This window comes from Mangifera indica, chromosome 14 (assembly GCF_011075055.1).
Source record: "Mangifera indica cultivar Alphonso chromosome 14, CATAS_Mindica_2.1, whole genome shotgun sequence".
Taxonomy (NCBI): Eukaryota; Viridiplantae; Streptophyta; class Magnoliopsida; order Sapindales; family Anacardiaceae; genus Mangifera; species Mangifera indica.
The window spans coordinates 2403660-2422695 of record NC_058150.1 but is presented as its reverse complement, the minus strand read 5'-3'; the positions used below and the strand labels follow the sequence as shown (position 1 = coordinate 2422695).

Here is a 19036-nt window from a genome sequence, read left to right as displayed (position 1 = left end):
TTGGGGGGGAATAAGTCTTTTAGCCCTTTTAATTATTTATCGTAACATCATTATTATGATAATTCTCAAGGGAAGAGAATGGAAAGGGAATATCAAATTCCATGTAATCCTTATAACAAGAACAAGGAGAAGACAAGTAAGGATGGGTATAGATTAAGCCAAGTTTGAATACTGTTTGACTTGAGTTTGATTTATATGTAAAGTAGTTTTACTTAAATTTATGGCTCGAATCTCTAAGTCAAATTTATAGTTCGAATTTATAACTCATTGATAAACGTTATCATTTTATATTATTTTAACAATTGTTTAATATCATTTAAATCAAGCTGTAACCCAAATCTAAATCAAATCAAGTCATCTTTTAAACTCACAAATTAGATTAAATCAAATTCTTTCTAATTAGAATTTAGTTAATTTTAAAAATAAATCAAACCTTCTAATTTAAATTTAATTTAAAATTAAATTTAAACGATTTTAAATTGAATTTAATCAAATCAAATCGAGATATACTCTAAACTCAAACCAACTTTGTTTAAATTCATCTCAAAAGAGCAACAATGTGTCTCATCCTACAGCAAGAGCTGACTCTTTCCCTCCCTATTGGCTCTTACCATCTATAGCAACACTCACTAGCACTACTCAAAGCAGGAGGGACCAAAATGTAATTTTAGGATTCCGTTACTAAAGATTAATAAAATTAGTAGAATATTAAAAATTTTAAATTAAATATTTAAATTCAATTTTTTATTATATTTATAAAATTTTAGTTTATTTGATATAATAATTATGAGTCTGATCACTGTATCTCATATTTATTCATCTAAAATATAGATAAGTGTCTATTAATAATAAAATAATGTATATTTACATTAAATATATATATATATATTTATTTATATTTATATAAATATATGTATATTTAATTATTTAAAATAGATATTTAAAAAAAAAATTTAATTTTAGGGGTGTTTAGGCGCGTCGCGTTAGGTTAGGACGGGAGTGGAGTGGTTTGGTTCCAATCTGAAAACAGTAGGAAACAATCTGACACCTGTTACAAACTTAACTAAACAATAAAAAAATCTCGGACGCGCCCCACTTGCGTCAACATGAAACCGACCGTCGCGTAATCACTCATAAATTAAGCCTTTCTTACTGTTGACTGGAAAGTGTAATTATATTACAATCATAAATTTAAAGTAATTATCTTAATTAATAATAATTAACGCCGAATCTAGACAGGCAGACAAAGCCCACCACCCCAAGCAACCCAGCAGCAACAGCCACACAGATACAGCTAGAGCTGCCTGTTCCTCTCACCTGTTTTATTTTGTTCTTGTTATTGGGGGATGAGATGAAAAATAAGTTTGGGAAGAGCTTTTTCTCTGACAAAATTTCTCTTGTTTTCAGCTTATATTGCAGTTTTTAGTGAGAGACAAAGCCAAGATCAGGATACCCTTCTGTCTTAACACTAGAAAGCATTCATCATGGTGGGTATTTTCTCGAGGTTTTCTGTGGGTAGAACCGGCCATCGGCGAACTCAGAGTGCTCTTGTAAACTCTCTCTATATCTCTTTTTCTTTGTTTAAATTGTTATTGAAGTTTGTGTCTTTGTTACCAAATTTTGTTTTGGGCTTTTTAGTTTTTCAACGATATTGGGGACTTGGGTTGACCTTTTTAATTCTACTTGGATCTTTTCTTGAATTGATTCGACCGGTTCTGGTTTTGTTTGTTGCTAGATTTGCTGCTTTTTTCGGTTTAACCACTCCCATCGTTGATTTTCCCTTGAATTTTGGTCTCCTTGATTCTATTGTTCAGTACCATTTAGATTTTATATCACCTGATACTGCATTATATATTTTATATATATACATATATGGGATTCAGGTGTGCAATCAAGTATTCTATCTTGTTCCTTTGAAACAGTTGCTTATGCTTATTATTTTTGAGAAGAAATTGTTTTGCTTTTATCTTTTTACTTAGATTGAGTTTCTTTTCTTGCTTTGTACAGTCCATTCTAGTTATGGATGTTCTTCTGCAGGCTTTGTTTGTTTCTCATTAGTCTGACTTTAAGTGAAAACTTGCTGTTTTTCTTTTGGTTTTAAGTGGCTGCTTGTTTTGTCCGTTTAATTACATGGGGCAGGACGAAAGAGAAGTTTTGCCTCCAACTCCAGACGTTGCAGGTGAATCCACTGTAACTATGGCTGCTGCTCATGGGATTGAAGTGGTAGTGGAATTTAAGCCAGTTGAACACCCAGTTGAACCTATGGACAATGATCAACCCATTCAGTGTCCTCTACCTGAACCCTCAATTCTCAATGTAAGTTGTATGTTGCTTTTCAATTTAAAATGTGTGTTAGTACACAATTATGTGTCTATTTGTTCTGTGCTCGGAAATGGTTACATAATTTATGAACCATAGAGAAAGGTTTGGTGTTTAATTTGGGATCATATTGTATAGTCTTTACCAAAATTCTCTTGTGGCCACTGAAATGGCAAACAAATGATGGGAATATAATTGTAAAGTGAAGATATATGGTGATTGCCCTAGTTTGGATGCTAGCTTCAATGGAAACTTTAATTTCACTTGGTATCCCAAGTTGTATTTTTTGAATTCATTTTCCCTCTACAATTGAATCATTGTTAAAAGACACTTAGTTTTGAAATCCGAGAAATGATATTTGTTCTTCAATTGGTTTATTGTTGTAGAATATTTCTGTTCTTTGTTGCTTGTGGTGCCTTCATTTTCATTATGTGAAGTGAATATAAAGTTATCCCTTTCTTTGGTTTCTGTGGTTGAAATTTATACAATTATGGTATTGTATGAATTTATTGTATATTGATTTTAGTTGCAAAAGTTAACACTAACGAAAGACTAATACTTCAACTGGATTGATAATGATTCAATTCTACTATCATCGACAGTGTAATTGGTTATCAATGGTAGACTTTCCAATGTAATTTGCATGTCATAGCAGATTGGAGTGATTGACTTTGTCGTCCCTGCTTTAGTTAAAGAATGCTGCTGTGGAAGTGTTTTTTCTTCGTAAATGTCACCAGTTTTCATACTTAAAAAAATCAGAAGCATTCTATGATGGCATCTCATGGATGTTGTAAGTTCGATGATGGAGAAATGAGAGTATTTATTTAATCTACATGTGTTTTCAATAACCTTGGGATGATTTGTTGGTGAAAATTGGAAGGCCCATTGGTTTAAATTTCACCCAAGTGACATATAACCATCACCATCGAGGAGGTTTACTAATCTTCACTACTTTTCTCATCTTTGCTACAACCACAGCTACCAGTTTTAGGTCACCTCTGCTACTGAGGAGTCTCCAATTTACCACTGCACCACTAACTGCTGCTTGCACAGCATTATCACTATACTGCTACTATCAACATCATCATTGCTGCACGATTAGCAATGTCAATATAGCTGCTTGATTTATTCACTTCTTCCACAACTTTGCTGACTTTACTACTGAAACATGAGCATTACTTAGTCTGATCACATTACCACCTCAAGCATAACAGCCACCTTTTCCACCATGAGTCATAGTCGGTCCAATTCCACGCTTAAGGAAGCAACCATCATTAGCCTCAAGCTAAACCAGATGTAGATCGAGTACCTCGCTTGCTTAAAACATTTTTAGGCTGTCTCAGTGTGTACATGTTGAACCAGATCTAGTTGCATTTCTGTGTCGGTGCGTGCATGATAATGCAGTACTAGTTTTTTTTTCTTCTTATGTCCATAGTTCTTTTAAGGGAGAACTGTTAGATTTCAGATTCTGATTTCAAGTTTATACTTTGATAGGATGGAAGAATATGGAAGGAACGAGTCTCGACAGGCATAAGAAGGAGAGCTGACTTGCCAGTTATGAAAGAAGGAGGGGTCCTTGAATCAGAAGATGTTGGGACAAAGCCTCGCCCAATGCAACCTAATCGGTCAATTCTACCATCTCTGAGTGCTCCTGAACATAATTTGCTGCATCTACTGGAAGAGTCTGGAATATAAAGCCTGGTATTGATCCCTAGTGGAATACATCTTGCATAATTTCCATATATATTTAATTTGTGCTTATTTTTTGGGCATATTACATGATTTACCCTTTGCATATACTTTGTTGGATTCATATATATACATCTAAATGAGTCATCGTAAATGTATGCATATTTAATAAATTTAGTATGAATATTTCACTTCATACTTAGCTTTTCAACTTCTCAATAATTTTGTGATGCAACTCTGTAACCCTGATGTTAATATTCTGAGAAAAGCAATCCAGGTTCGGATAGATTTCAGATTTCAGTTGAGGGATGGGTGTTATCATATATAATCTTCCTAATGATATTGACATGTCATATTGTGATTGAATAATCTAATTGTTTAATTTCTTAATCAAAATCACTCAATTGCATATTAATATGTCAATTTGTTTATACACATTAATATATTGCCGTATTACTACCGTTAATACAATGAAGTATTATTGTATACTTTATTAGGTAATAGCTGGAACTTTCATCTTCTTTTCTTTTTACTAAATATAAGTATAAATACACAAGAAATCATCAAGAGCACAGATGAGAATAACCGCTGATTTTATTTCTGTGCTTCAAAAAGAAAAACAATAAACAGCCATATTGTTATTGGCAACTAAACTCGTCAAGATACAAACTAGCAAAAACTTTGTTATTCTGCTCATTGTATAAGAGAATACGAGTTCAAGTCTCTTTGATAACATATTAAAATCAAAATTTTAACTTACTTGGTTCAATAGTTGAGGGATAAATCACTGGATCTAGAGTTTGTTTTGTTCGATATGATTAATTCGGTTTTAAAAGTGATAATCCAATTCGAATAGAATTCTTCATTACCAAACAAAGAACTTGTGATTCTGGTAAATGTACGTTGGCAAATCCATGTGAAAGAGCTAATTATACTGGCAACCTGGGAAGTTTAAGAGGCTGCTTGGCCAAGGGAATAACAAGTTGTTTTCGAGGTCCTAGAAAGCTTCCATGATTGTTAAGTTGTCTGGTGACCGATCTCAAGGCTTATCTCATCAACTTTCAAATAGTTGGATTATCATAAATTAGCAGTCAACAATTCAAGTCAAAATATCTCAAACTATTAACAATAGCAATTCTTCCCATAAATAGAGTTATATTATTACAATTATTAGACAATTTGAAGTTTCAATACAAATTCAATAAAGAAGAACACTAAACATACAAACAAATGAAGGGAGTTCGTCACATAATTTAGTAAAATATGTTTTTGAAATTACTTCATTGGCCATTATGCATGAGAAGAGAAAGAAAACTACTTTATATGTTTTTATCGTGGAGGAAATTTGGAAGGAATGGGAAAAATAATGAGCTTGTCGCGACAGACGCAATCATATAGTACAGTTCACAGATCTGTTTATTCACCAGATGCTAGCAGCTCCCCACAGAAAGCAGGAGAAGAATACAAGATATGATTTCATGGGATTACAATTTTGAACCTGCAGGTAGCACACCTCTCAGTTTTAGCGTCAAGGAATACTTTCACAAAACTGCATAAGAAGGGTTCGGGAGGCCAAAGACTTCCCAGGATCCTTCCACCCCTCTTCACAACTATATTCAAAATACTATTTTTTAAGGTGAAGAGACTTTGTCAAGTTGGAATGTAGGGAAGAAAGTTGAACTGCAGCCCTAGTTTTCAAATCCAAAAAAATTCAGAATTCCACCCGACAGAAGCCGAAGAAGCAGCTACCCAGTTCTTGGATTACCATTCTGAGAGATGGACTACCTGTAAAAACGAAAAGAGGCTTTAGCAAATTAGACATACAGCTACTGCATATATTAATACTATTTAATTGTGGATTAAAGATTTCCCTGGGACCTTTTGTGTTTTTACACTGGAGTCTGCAGCACTGAAGGAAGCTATTGATGACCTTGAGTGGCCAGGATCAAGCATTCAGATCAAACTGCGACCAGATCCCCCTTCCATTTCCTTCAAAGGAGAAGGTCATGGAGACTTGCAGGTATCATTTAATTTCAACTTCTTAGACTGCATCTGTTACCAGCAATTAACTGTTTTCAGAAGAAACAGTTCTCATATTGTATGCAGATAGCCTTGATGGATTATGGAAACACTGATCTTTTGATAGCATTTAACTGTGACCATGAAGTCTCTTACAGATTCTTGACGTGTAATACAACCAGACCTTGATGCTTCTTGCCTTGACTCCTACAGGTTCAAGAACAAGTTTCTCCACGCGACAACTTCAAATATACCCAGCAGTGCTACTAAAGATAACAGAGGAAGTTGATTATTGGGAGAGGTGGAATGTTAAAAGTCCAGCACTTGGTTTCTGTGGCTAGATCCTCTGCTCCATACCCGCACATTGATTATGCAGGATATCAACAACCTGGTCGAATTGCTTTCATTGAGTTCTTTGTGAAGCCTGAGGAAGATGTAGACACTGTAAATGATTGATATGATTTTCCTACAAGACTTTTTCCTTAAAATTTGTGAACTAATTGCTCTTCCTGTCTTTAAGTGATTGTGTTAATTGCTCCTTCACAGGCTGATGAGCATGTCTAAATCTTGTATAATCATTACATGCTGTTGAAATACATGTGCCATAACAGCTTCTCTAGAGTAACCTTTTTCCTTTTCTACTTTGCGGAAGATTTGTACCTGTGGGTTTGTAATTCTAAAATTTGTAAATGAGACAGAAACAAAAAATAAGCATGAGACAAAAAATGTCTATTCATTTAGCTATAAGCAAAAACATTAAGAGAGATGCTTGAAAGCAGTACGCTGGCCGGGAATAATACAGCAACCCATAACAGTTTTAAGATTATCACTTCAAAAGGAAAAAAGAAAATTATTGGTGTCCCCTAAGATATGCTTAAATACAGTCAGACCTTGTCAATTGACAATTTTAGGAAACCCTTCCTGAAATTCACCAAATTGCTATAAACACACTATATATTGTCACAAATATTATTTGGCTAGCTCACATGGGAGGTGTATGAATAGAAACCCAACAAACAAATAAATTGGAGCTATGGTTTTGGTTACTTTAATAAATTGGCACACGTACACCTGATGCTAATGACAAAAAACTAGAAAGGCGACAAACTAGTAATAGTTTATGGTTAAGTGCAAGGTTTTATAAAGAAACACACAATTAAGACCCGCAGCCAGAGAGCTTGCTTAATAAAAAAATGGCATGGCACAGTGGATTATGTGATGTCTAAGAATTCTGTAATGATAACACAAGAAGCACAAATAAAATTATTGGAAGCATAAATAAAAATAAAAATTCAGATAATTGATTGAACAATTTATCAAAACTATCTACATATTTCTTTTCTTTTTTTTTCCGATAAATAATGGATTTTGAGGTAAACTAAGAATTGCGGAAAAATGACATTTAATGGACCAATATAAAACCGTCTTTATGAGGTACTTCACAGGGATATTCTTACGAAAACTCACCAAAAAGGAAAAAAAAGTATTGAGCAGCTATTCCATGTAGAACACTTTTACAAGTTTCCACAACTAAATATGAGGATTAATACCCACCCTAGAATAAGCAGTGTATGCCTAGTGTCATGGAAGTACATACGAAAATATATCAAAGTAATCAAACTCTGAAGATGTAGAACTCAAACAAACAGCAAAAAGTATAAATGGACTCTGCAGAATACAGGTAGGTGGTCAAACCTGGTTTACATCAGATTTTTTTATCGATACTGAAAAGTTGCACAATACAACAGTAAAGAATTAAATTCACTGGTATACGCAATACATATGTGAGTAGTGTACAGGCACACGTATAAGTTTCTTTTTTAAATTTTTTTTGGGAGAGAGAATTTGAGCTTTTAACATGCCCAAGCAAGATGTCAAAGAACTGAACCAAAAGTTGCTTTTTTCTGAACAAATGCTAACCTGCCACAATTTGAACTCATGAAAAAACCTCCAGTTTACTCCAGCATCAGGACTAAGAATTAGTAAAAACAGAAGCAATAAACGTGTCTGGTGTGAGCATTATACAATGACAAAGTACTGTATACGTCAACAATCTTGTAGCTCCAGAATTCATTTTCTTACTACTTTGAAGCCAAATTTTTAAACAATTTATAACAAAACAAAGCTGTTTACATCCTATATGATGGTTTAGTCTGCATAGGTAAAAGAGTATAACACAGAAAAACCAACAGGCAAGCCACCTCTATAGTCCTCTTTTTATTTTTTCATAAGAAACATAGCCTCAAATACCCATTGACACCAAACTTTAGTAGAATTTATGTTCTGTTTGTTCATGCAATATTCAAGTTTTAGCCGATGCACTACTAAAGCAACAAGAGTTAAATCAGGAAAAATTCAAAAGATAGATTACCCTACTTGTCAGTTTTTTTAAACAAATTAAAAATCATTTGTTCAAAATTTACCTAACCAATGTCTAGGACAGAGTTACATTCTTAACTCATACTTCATAACTGGAAGCCCAAAATTTTTGCTCCAGCTATGGATACTCTGAACCTCCCTGAATAATCTGGTTCAAGCCCTCAAAATGTCAGAATTAAAATATATTGTCAGAAAGGAAGAAAACAAAGGAAGCTATGATTTTCAGAACTTGGTGATGAGTTTACCATGAAGATGTTAACTTCCCCTGCTGCACCTTCTTGTTATCTTCAACTTGGGACAGGAGTTGAGATAGCTGTCAGGCCAGCCACAATTTGTTAGAGAATCTCCAATGATAAGAAATTGCTTGCAATGTGTTTAAATGAGTAAGACAGACACAGATGCACAGTCTTTCATACCCAAAAACGTAAAAATTAATAAAACTCAATTAACTAGTAATGTACAAAAGACTGATATACCAAGGTGTAATTTACAAAAATTGATATACTACAAGAAGGAATAAGGTTATGTGTGCTAAATGAAAGTTGTAACATATAATTTGGTATTTAAAAGAAGTTTTTAAAAGTTATGTGGAAGATCCATCCACAATAGAGACAGAACATATATCCAAGCGAACAAATGAGATTATATAGTACTCACACTAATTGAAAAGAGAAATCTAAAATATAATCATCGAATATGAGAGGTTTCAAATAGGTGTATGAAATAATAGTTTTTCTTTTCTAATTAGCATGACATGTAGACAATATGTTCACCACCAATTAATATCTCTATCCAGTATTCCCACCACTATTTAGCAATTGATGTGTATCACACATTATGGTTCATGTGAAACTAAAACATTCTCTGAAACAACATAATTCTCCTACACTACTTAAAAATAGTTCTCTATTGAATTACAAAATAATGTCACATAATACATCTACATTTAAGAACATACATGCATTTAGAAAGTTAAAATTTATTGCATCTAATTGATAGTGAAAGTAGTATGAAAAATAATATAAAATCACATTAACAAGATTTCCAAAATGACAAAAATTACCATCACATCTTTTCATATGTTTTCTTCTAGTTGCTTTCAAGCTTCAGTGACCACATTAGTATTAAGCCTTAGTGTCTTATAGGTAATGTCATCTGGAAAAATACCATTCTTCTTCATCTCTTCAAAAACCTTATAGGCTTCCTCAAACTGCCCAAGACTTTGGTAACTAGCAATGAGAACATTATAAGTCACCACATCAGGAGTGATATTGTTTTTTTTCATTTTATCTAATAACAAAGATGCCACATCCATTCTTCGTAACTTGCAGTAACCATCAATTAGACAGGTATAGGTAACAACACTAGGCAAACAACCTTTGTGTAACATATCATTATACAGAGCCCAAGCCTTGTTCATATCTCCAATTCTACAAAAACCAGCAATAACAGATGTGTAACAAATTGTATCTGGAATCAAACCTTTTTCAATCATTTCCTTAAAGAGACCATATGCTTTATCCATTTTGCTCAAATGGCAGAACATGTTGATAAGAATTGTATAAGTGACTTTGTCGGGTTCTATCCCAGCTTTCAGCATTCTTGAGTACAACCTAAAAGCTTTCTTCGGGTTTGACTGTTTAGCATATCCATCTACAATGGTAGCATAATGAACAATTTCAGGTAAAATATTCTTCTTAAACATTTTAGGAAGAAGTCCCAATGCGTTTCCTAGTTTTTTGGCCTTGCAAAGCCTATTTATGATTTTGCTATATGTGTACGAGTTGGGAATAGTGCCACAGCATTGCATTGCATCTATAAATTTCAATGCCTTCTCAAAATGATCTTTTTTGCAATATTCATCAACAATAATGTTGCAAGTATAGGTATTTGGATAGAGGCCAATCTTCAACATCGTACTTAAAAGTTCCAAGGCTTTTTGTAAGACTCCCAGTTTGCAGAACTTGTGAATCATTCGGATAAAACTGAAGTCATTAGGGTCCAAATTATTGGTGATCATCTCCTCTAAAAGTTTCTTGGCAGAATCCATATCATCATGAAGACAAAATCCACTTATTATGATGTTATACACTTTATGATCATACTCATATCCTAAACAGCCAAGATCACGAAACATATCAAGTGCTTTGTCCACTAGTCCACTCTTACAAAGACCATTAAGGAGAGAGCTATAGCTAACTAGGGAAGGCTTTATACTATTGTGTTCCATCTCCTCGATCAAATTGAGACCTGTCATAATATCTCCTGCATTGCAAAATCCATCAACTAAAATGCTGTAGCTATAAACATCTGGAGATATATTGTGGTCCTTCATTTCTTCCAAAACCTTCAAAGCTTGATATAGTTCACCATTTCGGCAGAAACTTTGAATAATAGCATTATAACAATAAGCATTGAGAGGTTGATTTCTACATTTCAAATCCCGAATAAACTTCAAAGCATGTTCAACACAGCCTGCACTACAAAGTCCCTGAATATACGTACTATATGATACAACAGTTGGCTTTACCCCACTCCTCTCCATGTCTTTCAGAATCTCAGTTGCTTGCTCAATATTGATATCCTGCCCTCGATGTCTTTTACAGTAAAAATTCAACATAATTGTGTATGTGTAAACATTAGGTGATGGCCCTGAGTTCTTCAACTCTTCAAACAAACTTGTCACAATATCTACTCTACTTGCATCCACCAAACACTTGAGCAGAAAATTGCAGGCCAAGATATCTGGTTCAAGCCCAATTTTCTTAATTTGAACAAAAACATCCACAGCATTTTCAAGCCTTGAATTAGATGCAAAAACCCTCATAAGCATAATAAATACAATCCGTGATCTCCAAACATGCTCATGTGAATCCAATATACCTGGAAACAACTCATACATATCCATGTTGGCCTCCTCATAATAGCAAACAATATTTCTAAGCAAGGCATGCACTTCCATTTCCATCCCTGCCAATGCAAATGCATGAACAATGATTCTATAAGCATCAAAGGAATGAGAAAATCCGTATCTCTTCACAGCTTTAAAGAATCTCATTTCCCTTGTAATCTCCCAATTCAAAGACTTCAAAACTTTCCCAACTAAGGGAAATAATTTGCTTTTTCTTTGCCTAAGAAACCTACTTTTTGGAACATTAAACTCATCAATCAAATTAATATCAATTACATAAGCTTCAACCCTATCAGGACTACAATCAAACACATGGTCTTCCAACAAAAAAGCCGAGGAAGCCGTGTAAACCCAACGGAAGTTTTCACGAAAAAAAACGAGGCTTCTATACAACTTGGGCTGATGATGTAAGCATGTTCTTGAACGGCAGAAAACACCCATTAATACCCAGATCAAATTAAGGGAAGACTGCACACACACACAGCAACCCAAAATCGACACAGGTGGTACGTAGAAAATACCTCAGGCACCCGCAAATTCAGGAGAATGGATGGCCCTTCACAAAGGGGTCACAGGTCTCCTTAAAGTCGTAACACCATGTATGGGGCTTATGCTTGCCCAATGCTGGAAGGTCAAGGAAGTTGGTGACCAGATGATACGGAGTCGGCAACAGAAGCCTGCAGAAACTGTCTCTCGTTATCTGTCTTCTTACCTCTTAAATTCTTACACCACAGCAGTTCCCCATTTCTAGGTAGTATATTTAGACTTTCCAGATATCTGCCCGTCGTCGTCAAGAAGACAAAGCAAAAGCCCAAATGCAAATGACTCACGTAACTTATGCACTGAGCCTTATTTACCTTTTACCAAAAAGAAAATAATTAGAGTCACATACATAGTACGAGTAAGAAAATTGATGCTGAGTATAAGTAGGATTAAAGTCTACATATAAGTGAAAAAAAAACAAAGTATTATATAAATTTCAGCCACAGTACACGGCATAATATTCACCTCACAGCAACATAATATTCAAAACCTATTAGAAGATTAACAGACTGGTGCAAGCCATCTCGGCTTCGATTTCTCTAATCTTTTCAATGATACTTGAGCCAACACCACAAAAATCAGTAATAAGCAAAGCGAAAGGAGCTAATCAAGTTCATAAAGAAAACATAATTGAATCGCGAAGGATGTTAAGTACATGGAATCGGACATAATTAACTGGAGAGAAATAGACAGAGACAAGTAAGCTGGTGGACAGAATTATGAATTGCTTTGGCAAGTATAAACAAACTCATAATATCAATTCTAAACTAAGTCTAAAGCCTGGTGAAACTGTTTCTACTGCTCTAAGCCAAGCAAACTCTTGTATCCATTGACCAAAAACGAAGAACTCAAAAAATTAAATAGGGTGAGCTACAACTGATGAAGCAACAGTTTAAGAATCAGTATAATGGCCAACTCTTTTACAGTTAATACCTTTGTCACAACTGTAACTCAAGAAATCAAACAGTTAATATCTTTTCCGCTTAATATTAAAAACATATTAAATTTTTTTTTCTTAAATTTTAAAAATTAACAACTTTATTATTATCTAAACTTTTTAAATTTTAAAAAATAATATTTTTCCCTCTAAACATAAAGTTTTCATATGTCTTAAACTGCAATAGTCCCCTAAAACTTTTAAAAATAGTAGTTTTATCTTCACTCTTCAACTTCAACTTTCGACATCCTCTCTGACCTCCTCTTTCTTCTAACCAACAGGAAAAGATGGTGTGGCAAAAAAATATCTTTCGTCACATCATCGTGAGACAAAAAGATATCTCTTCATCGTATCAATGTTTATCGTTAACTTAAGTGTCAGAGAGAACACTGAAAGAATGTCGAAAAGTAAAGTTCAAAAATAGGATAAAATTGTTGTTTTTAAAAGTTTTGAGAGACCGTTAGAGTTAGAAAAATATGAAGACCTTAGGTTTAGGGGTAAAAATATTATTTTTTAAAATTTGAAAACTTTAAGTGAAAATAAAATTATTAACTTTTAAACTTTAAAAGGAAAAAAAAAATTATATTATATTATCAATAAAATAATTATTTTATTCTTACTATTAATAGAAAAAATTAACGTAAAAGTTTAAAGTTTTCAACTATTCAGATATAATTTAAAGTTTGAGTTAAAACTTGGGTGGGCAACAGTACTTTGCCCGTATAATAATAAGGCACTAAGTTAGACCGTCCAGCAAGCCCATTTGACTGGAGTCTGGTTCGGGTGATTTGAAAAAACAACTAATATTCTTTTCTTTGGGTTCAAGAAAAAATACATAAAAAGCGCAAAGAAATAAAAATCGAACGAGAAAGATATTGAAACACCACTGTTTTGTTCGGCGCTTTGGCTGTTAATTTTTGAACCATGGCAGCTCTGCAGTACCTAGACTCCTTGCGCAACGCCCACCCAGAGCTCAGCGAGTGGTACAATGCTTTGGCAGATCTGTACCAGAAGAAGCTCTGGCATCAGCTCACTCTCAAGCTCGAACAGTTCATTGCTCTCGCCGTCTTTCAGGTTTACTTCTTCTCTGCCTATTCTCCTTCATGCTTTCTACATCGCTAAGACGCTGTTTCGATTAATGTTTAATTCAACTAGGGTTTTGTTTTGATTTTAAATTTGGGGAAATTCTGACCCTTGATGTTTGATTTTGATTATTGGTTAGGTATTAGGGTTCCTGTGATCTGTTTTCTGTTACATACAAAATCTTGTCATGGTTGACTTCAGTTAGAATTATTAGGTAGAGTAAAAAATTCGGGAAAATTATGTCTTGTAATTTTGTTTTCCTTGTTATTGTTTGGATGAGTGGGGTTTCTGTACTATGAAGAGGATCTTATGACAAGTTTGGTAGTTAAGTGGTACTGTCAGCCAAGTTTTGAGACTCTAAGTTGCATGTAGTCTAGCATATCAGTTTTCTTGGTCGGGCTATTTCATAAAAATGCCTTGGTATATGTAGGTATTGTTTGTAATGGAACTATCAATTTATCAAAAAATTAATGTATTAATTAAGGATGGTCTGTATCCTTGTTGAATTCATACATTTGTAGGATGATAGTTTTATTTCTAGTTGCAAGAAAGGAAACTAATTATATTTTAGGAGATCTATTTCATGAATATCATTCGAGGGTACATGGTATTAAATTAGAGAAATTATCTTGTGTAGAAACAAGAACGACATAAGGTAGTCTTCAATCTCAATTGTGTTGGCTTCACACAGTGTTGAGATTCATATCCTTAGTTATCGTGGATACCTGTTTTATTTCTTTTCTAATGGTTTGTGGGCTGGCTTCGTAAAATTTAGGCCAAATACTGGAGTTTATATTATTGGTCTAGGTAAGTTTATTTATTTTGTGATACTCAGAATTTCCTAGACCTTTCTACTTGTTCGTCGAGTTCTAAATCAAGGTCTGCCTCCACATCCTAAAGTTGAAACCATGGGAATTTATCTCTTAGTCGAAGATTTGGTCACTAAAGTTGTAAAATTTTAATATGATGTACATGTGCTGTATTAAATAGTTCAAGGACGTTGTGAGTAAAAATTTTTAGATTTTAAAGATCTCTTTTTATCTTATCTTTCCACATTTTGAACGAATTATCTTCTGATTATCAAATCTGATTTAATATAAGTCTCCTAGTTTATGTACTGTGTGAATTCTTGGACATTGAGATTTATGTTCCCTGTCTACATCATTTGAGTATGAAGGATGGTTAAATTTGGTCCCTAATCCTCTTACTAAAATTAATATATACATGACTCACTCATCAATTTTCCTTTATTTACCATGATTGTTGCTGCACATTGTTGTCTTCATTGGCATTGGGTAATTGGGTTGTATAGTGTGATATATATGTTGTCCATTATCTTGCCTTTTTTTCATATCTCTTTATTATATTGGAGATCTTTCTTGCTTTCTCTACGAATATATCTGGTTGCTAGATTGAGAAGAAATTAGATGTGATGCATTGTTGCATTTCTTTCCCCCATTTTCATCAACTGATTGCTATTTTGATCTATATTGATATTTGATTTCAGGCTGGTGATTCTTTGATACAGTTGTATGATAATTTCATCACTGATTTTGAGACGAAGATCAATCTTCTCAAGCTTGCACATTTTACAGTTATAGTTTCACGGCAGTATTCTGAAAGAGAAGCTGCCATTACTTATCTTGAGGGTGTGATTGTAAAACTTCAGGCAACTGGTGAGCCACGTATAGAGGAGCCAATCCTTTACATTAAAATGCAAATAGCCATGTGCAAACTTGAGCAAGGAGATCAAAAGGAGTGCAAAAAAATTCTGGATGATGGAAAGAGTATGTTTGACAGCATGACTGACATTGATCCATCTGTATATGCTAGTTTTTATTGGCTTTCATCTCAGTATTACAAAGTTCTTCAGGAATTTGCTGAATTTTACAAGTGTGCTTTGCTTTATCTGGCATACACTTCAGTGGAGTCTCTCTCGGAATCATTCAAGCTGGTATTGTTTGTTATGATATGAACAATAATCTTTTGTATCTTGGTTATGATATTTCTAGTGATCACAATACTACAAACACCTTACAAATTCCTGAACTTAAGCTCAGAATAAAAGAAAAAGGAAAGTCACTTTTTTTGTCTTGTTGCATGTTGCAATTTCTCCATCATGTGAAGTTTACATTTTATGGTTTTTTTTTTTTTTATAGGATTTGGCCTTTGATCTTTCCCTTGCTGCACTGCTTGGGGATAACATTTACAATTTTGGGGAACTGCTTGCTCATCCTATTGTAAGAATATCTTCTTGAGGATTTTGTTTTCCTGCAATTCTCATCTTCAGTTGTATGTGCTTTGTCAAAAGAGAGTGATGCTTTGACGCATCTTTTTCATCAGCAAATGCATATGATATAAATTATTTCTTTGCTTGTTATTTGTGCAATTTCATGTAGGTCATCTTTGTTCAATTATTAACACATTTAAGCTAGTGAAGTTGAAGAGAAAGTAAAACCCAATTTTAGGTTTTGGCCATATTGTCTATCATCAACGAAGATTCCCTTTGGGTTGGGATTCTTTTTACATATGTTGGTTATAGTTAGGTAATTGAGGAATTGGGTTTGTTCTTGATTTGTTACTCTTTGTCACTGGTCAAACTTTAGTATCTTTACAAGAGCAAGATGTGTATGTAAGGTGATTGTTTTAAAGTCAAGGATGATTTCTTAGAAAGATAATGTAGATGGAAGTGGTGAGAAGATAAACTGGGTATTTTTTCATCTCAGCTTTATAATAATCTGCATGTTTACTCAAATTATAAAGCCTGATTAGTATTAGTGTTGGTGCTGCTGGATGCTCCTTGGTACGGAAAGCTTTTAGATGAATATTGGAAAGCCAAGTTCACTTTAATTTATGACAGGGTTAAAACTTTTGTAACTCAGCACTTTACTAACTTTTCTTGAATTCTTTCTTGTTTTGCAACCTCTTGCTTGTAGGGCTGGATTCGAGCCGAGCCAAGCCGAACTCGAGCTCGGCCTAGTTTATATATAGTAGAGCTTGAGCTCGTCGAAGCCAAGCTCAAACTTGGCTCAAATTCGGCTCAGCTCATTTCGAGCTTGAGTTTTTAACTATTTCATCATTAAAACGACGTTGTTTTAATACATATCGATTCAAAACGACGTTGTTTTGTATCAAAATTTTTAATTTAAAAATGTGGCGAGTAGCTTGAGCTCGAGCTCGATTGAGCTTGTATAGGGTTGGCTCGTTTCGGGCTCGTCTGAGCCGAGCTTGAGCTCGAGTTCGAACAAGCTTGGTTTGAATCCAGCCCTACTTGCTTGGCCCACTACATTGTTGGTCATGGTCGTGAAATCAGCATTTTATTATGTATCCATTATGTGAAATGAAATTAACATCTTCTTTTACCATTGTAGAACAGTCTTAACTCTTAACATCAACTGGGAGATATCTTAGTCCAGATTATGTCATTGTGTGGAAAGGTCTTTTGTGTACTTGAGCATTCTATTATTTTGCTGGAGATATTTCACAATGACTAGACTTTGTTAGGAGTGTCAAGGAGTCCTGCATTACAAGTGCAGGATAGATTAGCACAGAAATCATTTGCATTTCTGGTTATTTGGTGGTATTGGGTTGGTTTCTGCACTACAGTTTAAAGTGTTCACTGTACATGTAATGATTCCATCTCATAATATCTTTTACAGATTAATAGTCTTATAGGAGCAAAGGTCGAGTGGCTGTATTATATTCTCCAGGCATTTAACTCTGGTGACTTAGTTCGATACCAAGAATTATGTCGTGTACACAATGCTGCCCTCAGGTCTCAACCTGCACTGGTTGAGAATGAGAAGAAGTTACTGGAAAAGATTAACATTCTCTGCCTGATGGAAATCATCTTTAGGTATTATGGTTCTACCGTCTTTTCATTATTTTACAATATTTCTATATTTTGCTGCCAATTGATTGGAGATGTGCATCCTTGTAGCCGGCCTTCCGAGGACCGGACCATTCCATTAAGCGTCATTGCAGAGCGCACAAAACTTTCAATTGAGGATGTGGAGCATCTTCTGGTGAAGTCTCTCTCGGTAAGTCTTCTTTTTTCACTTCATGTGTACATATTTATTCCTTCTCTTGGGTGTTTCATCAATTATTATCAGCACAAGCCTTGCTTTTACACCTACTGTCACAGCACATTGTGATGTTTGATGTTTTAATACAGGTTCATCTCATTGAGGGTATAATCGATCAAGTTGAAGGAACAGTACATGTATCCTGGGTACAGCCAAGAGTTTTGGGCATTCCGCAGATCAAATCCTTACGTGATCGGCTGGACAATTGGCTGGGCAAAGTACATACAGCTTTATTATCCATCGAAGCTGAAACACCTGATCTTATTGCATCGTAATTTTTTTCCTTTTTGTTTTCCCTCATTTCCTTTCTGCTCATTGTGTAACAATGACCTTGAGAAAACAAAAGGAGAAAAAAGAATGAAAAATGACGATGGAGGAAGCAAAGAGGAGAAGGGAAGTTTTAGTGACCATCCTGGCACTTGGGACAAAGTAGAACTGTGTGCATGGCTATATAGAGCATTTTTTCTGAAAAGGGCAGTTGTCATTGGCTATATAGATAGCAGCAGCAGCATCTAAAGACATTGAAAATTGAGACTGCCCTTAAGTCTACCCTTTTTGAAATGGGAAATTATATTTATGTATTGAGAATTTCAGTAGATACAATCACTAATGTGTGAAGTTCTATCCACGCTTTGCTATATTTGATCGTTCAATCAGTTTGGTAATTTGCTAACACCTTGTGGATTCAGGATTAGCTTTCTTTGAAGTAATGGCTCATCAATCTTATTGTTTGAAATGTTGAAACATAAAGATTTCAAATGGGCATTTTATAAACAGCTTAGGAATCAAAAGCACAAAATGGCCATGGAAATTGGCAGAAACCAAGGGCTGTGGTTTGATGTAGACCTTCATAAAAGAAAAAGTCTAGATATGTTCTTATTGTACAAAAATAGCCGAAAACTATCTAACAACTTTAAATTTAAGGTAGCAAGAAGATTAAAAATGAATTTGAATTGAGTCAATTTTGAGTTTATCAAGCTTTTCTAAAACTAATTTGAGGTTGATTTATTTGAAGAAAGTCAAGTTTGAGTTTGAGTTCGGTTCAAGTTTAGTTATAATACTAAATTGAAC

The 19036-nt window shown here is 34.3% G+C and overlaps 4 protein-coding genes across 9 annotated transcripts; 3 read left to right on the top strand and 1 right to left on the bottom strand.

Annotated features, from left to right (window-relative positions):
- The first annotated feature begins 1171 nt into the window (after nt 1-1171).
- Nucleotides 1172-4308, top strand: LOC123195937. Its single transcript, XM_044609807.1, has 3 exons — nt 1172-1550; nt 2140-2316; nt 3814-4308. The coding sequence occupies exons 1-3, from the start codon at nt 1485-1487 to the stop codon at nt 4012-4014; spliced, it is 444 nt and encodes a 147-aa protein (XP_044465742.1). The 5' UTR covers nt 1172-1484; the 3' UTR covers nt 4015-4308.
- An 820-nt stretch (nt 4309-5128) lies between these two features.
- On the bottom strand, nt 5129-12686 carry LOC123195935 (pentatricopeptide repeat-containing protein At1g63330-like). 6 transcript variants are annotated; one of them, XM_044609804.1, is made up of 6 exons: nt 12326-12686; nt 9889-12174; nt 9470-9635; nt 8652-8719; nt 5887-8554; nt 5129-5793 (listed from the first exon to the last, which is right to left on the bottom strand). In XM_044609804.1, exons 2-3 carry the CDS (start codon nt 11756-11758, stop codon nt 9583-9585), a joined length of 1923 nt encoding a protein of 640 aa, XP_044465739.1. In that variant the 5' UTR covers nt 11759-12174; nt 12326-12686; the 3' UTR covers nt 5129-5793; nt 5887-8554; nt 8652-8719; nt 9470-9582. The 6 variants fall into 6 exon arrangements, with proteins under 6 accessions (XP_044465739.1, XP_044465737.1, XP_044465736.1 ...); XM_044609802.1 differs by having other exon boundaries at nt 5887-7947; nt 8451-8554; nt 9470-12174; nt 12326-12684; XM_044609801.1 differs by having other exon boundaries at nt 5887-6687; nt 8451-8554; nt 9470-12174; nt 12326-12684.
- On the top strand, nt 5479-6591 carry LOC123196527. Its single transcript, XM_044610591.1, has 6 exons — nt 5479-5512; nt 5874-6028; nt 6115-6196; nt 6241-6354; nt 6404-6471; nt 6574-6591. The coding sequence occupies exons 1-6, from the start codon at nt 5479-5481 to the stop codon at nt 6589-6591; spliced, it is 471 nt and encodes a 156-aa protein (XP_044466526.1).
- Nucleotides 12687-13557: 871 nt separating the features above from the next.
- On the top strand, nt 13558-18640 carry LOC123196830 (26S proteasome non-ATPase regulatory subunit 13 homolog B-like). The gene is made up of 6 exons (XM_044610965.1): nt 13558-13871; nt 15388-15834; nt 16040-16120; nt 17540-17736; nt 17821-17920; nt 18055-18640. Exons 1-6 carry the CDS (start codon nt 13722-13724, stop codon nt 18238-18240), a joined length of 1161 nt encoding a protein of 386 aa, XP_044466900.1. The 5' UTR covers nt 13558-13721; the 3' UTR covers nt 18241-18640.
- Nucleotides 18641-19036: the final 396 nt, after the last annotated feature.

What these genes read in the sequence shown, in the direction of transcription:
- LOC123196830 (XM_044610965.1), top strand. Translation starts at nt 13,722, where the DNA reads ATGGCAGCTCTGCAGTACCTAGACTCCTTGCGCAACGCCCACCCAGAG. An exon ending in TTGCTCTCGCCGTCTTTCAG is followed by an intron (nt 13,872 to 15,387) that starts GTTTACTTCTTC and finishes ATTTGATTTCAG; the next exon opens with GCTGGTGATTCTTTGATACA. An exon ending in TTCTGGTGAAGTCTCTCTCG is followed by an intron (nt 17,921 to 18,054) that starts GTAAGTCTTCTT and finishes GTTTTAATACAG; the next exon opens with GTTCATCTCATTGAGGGTAT.
- LOC123195937 (XM_044609807.1), top strand. Translation starts at nt 1,485, where the DNA reads ATGGTGGGTATTTTCTCGAGGTTTTCTGTGGGTAGAACCGGCCATCGG. An exon ending in GGCGAACTCAGAGTGCTCTT is followed by an intron (nt 1,551 to 2,139) that starts GTAAACTCTCTC and finishes TACATGGGGCAG; the next exon opens with GACGAAAGAGAAGTTTTGCC. An exon ending in CTGAACCCTCAATTCTCAAT is followed by an intron (nt 2,317 to 3,813) that starts GTAAGTTGTATG and finishes ATACTTTGATAG; the next exon opens with GATGGAAGAATATGGAAGGA.
- LOC123195935 (XM_044609799.1), bottom strand. Translation starts at nt 11,758, where the DNA reads ATGGGTGTTTTCTGCCGTTCAAGAACATGCTTACATCATCAGCCCAAG.
- LOC123196527 (XM_044610591.1), top strand. Translation starts at nt 5,479, where the DNA reads ATGATTTCATGGGATTACAATTTTGAACCTGCAG. An exon ending in AAGGTCATGGAGACTTGCAG is followed by an intron (nt 6,029 to 6,114) that starts GTATCATTTAAT and finishes TATTGTATGCAG; the next exon opens with ATAGCCTTGATGGATTATGG. An exon ending in TGTTAAAAGTCCAGCACTTG is followed by an intron (nt 6,355 to 6,403) that starts GTTTCTGTGGCT and finishes TTGATTATGCAG; the next exon opens with GATATCAACAACCTGGTCGA.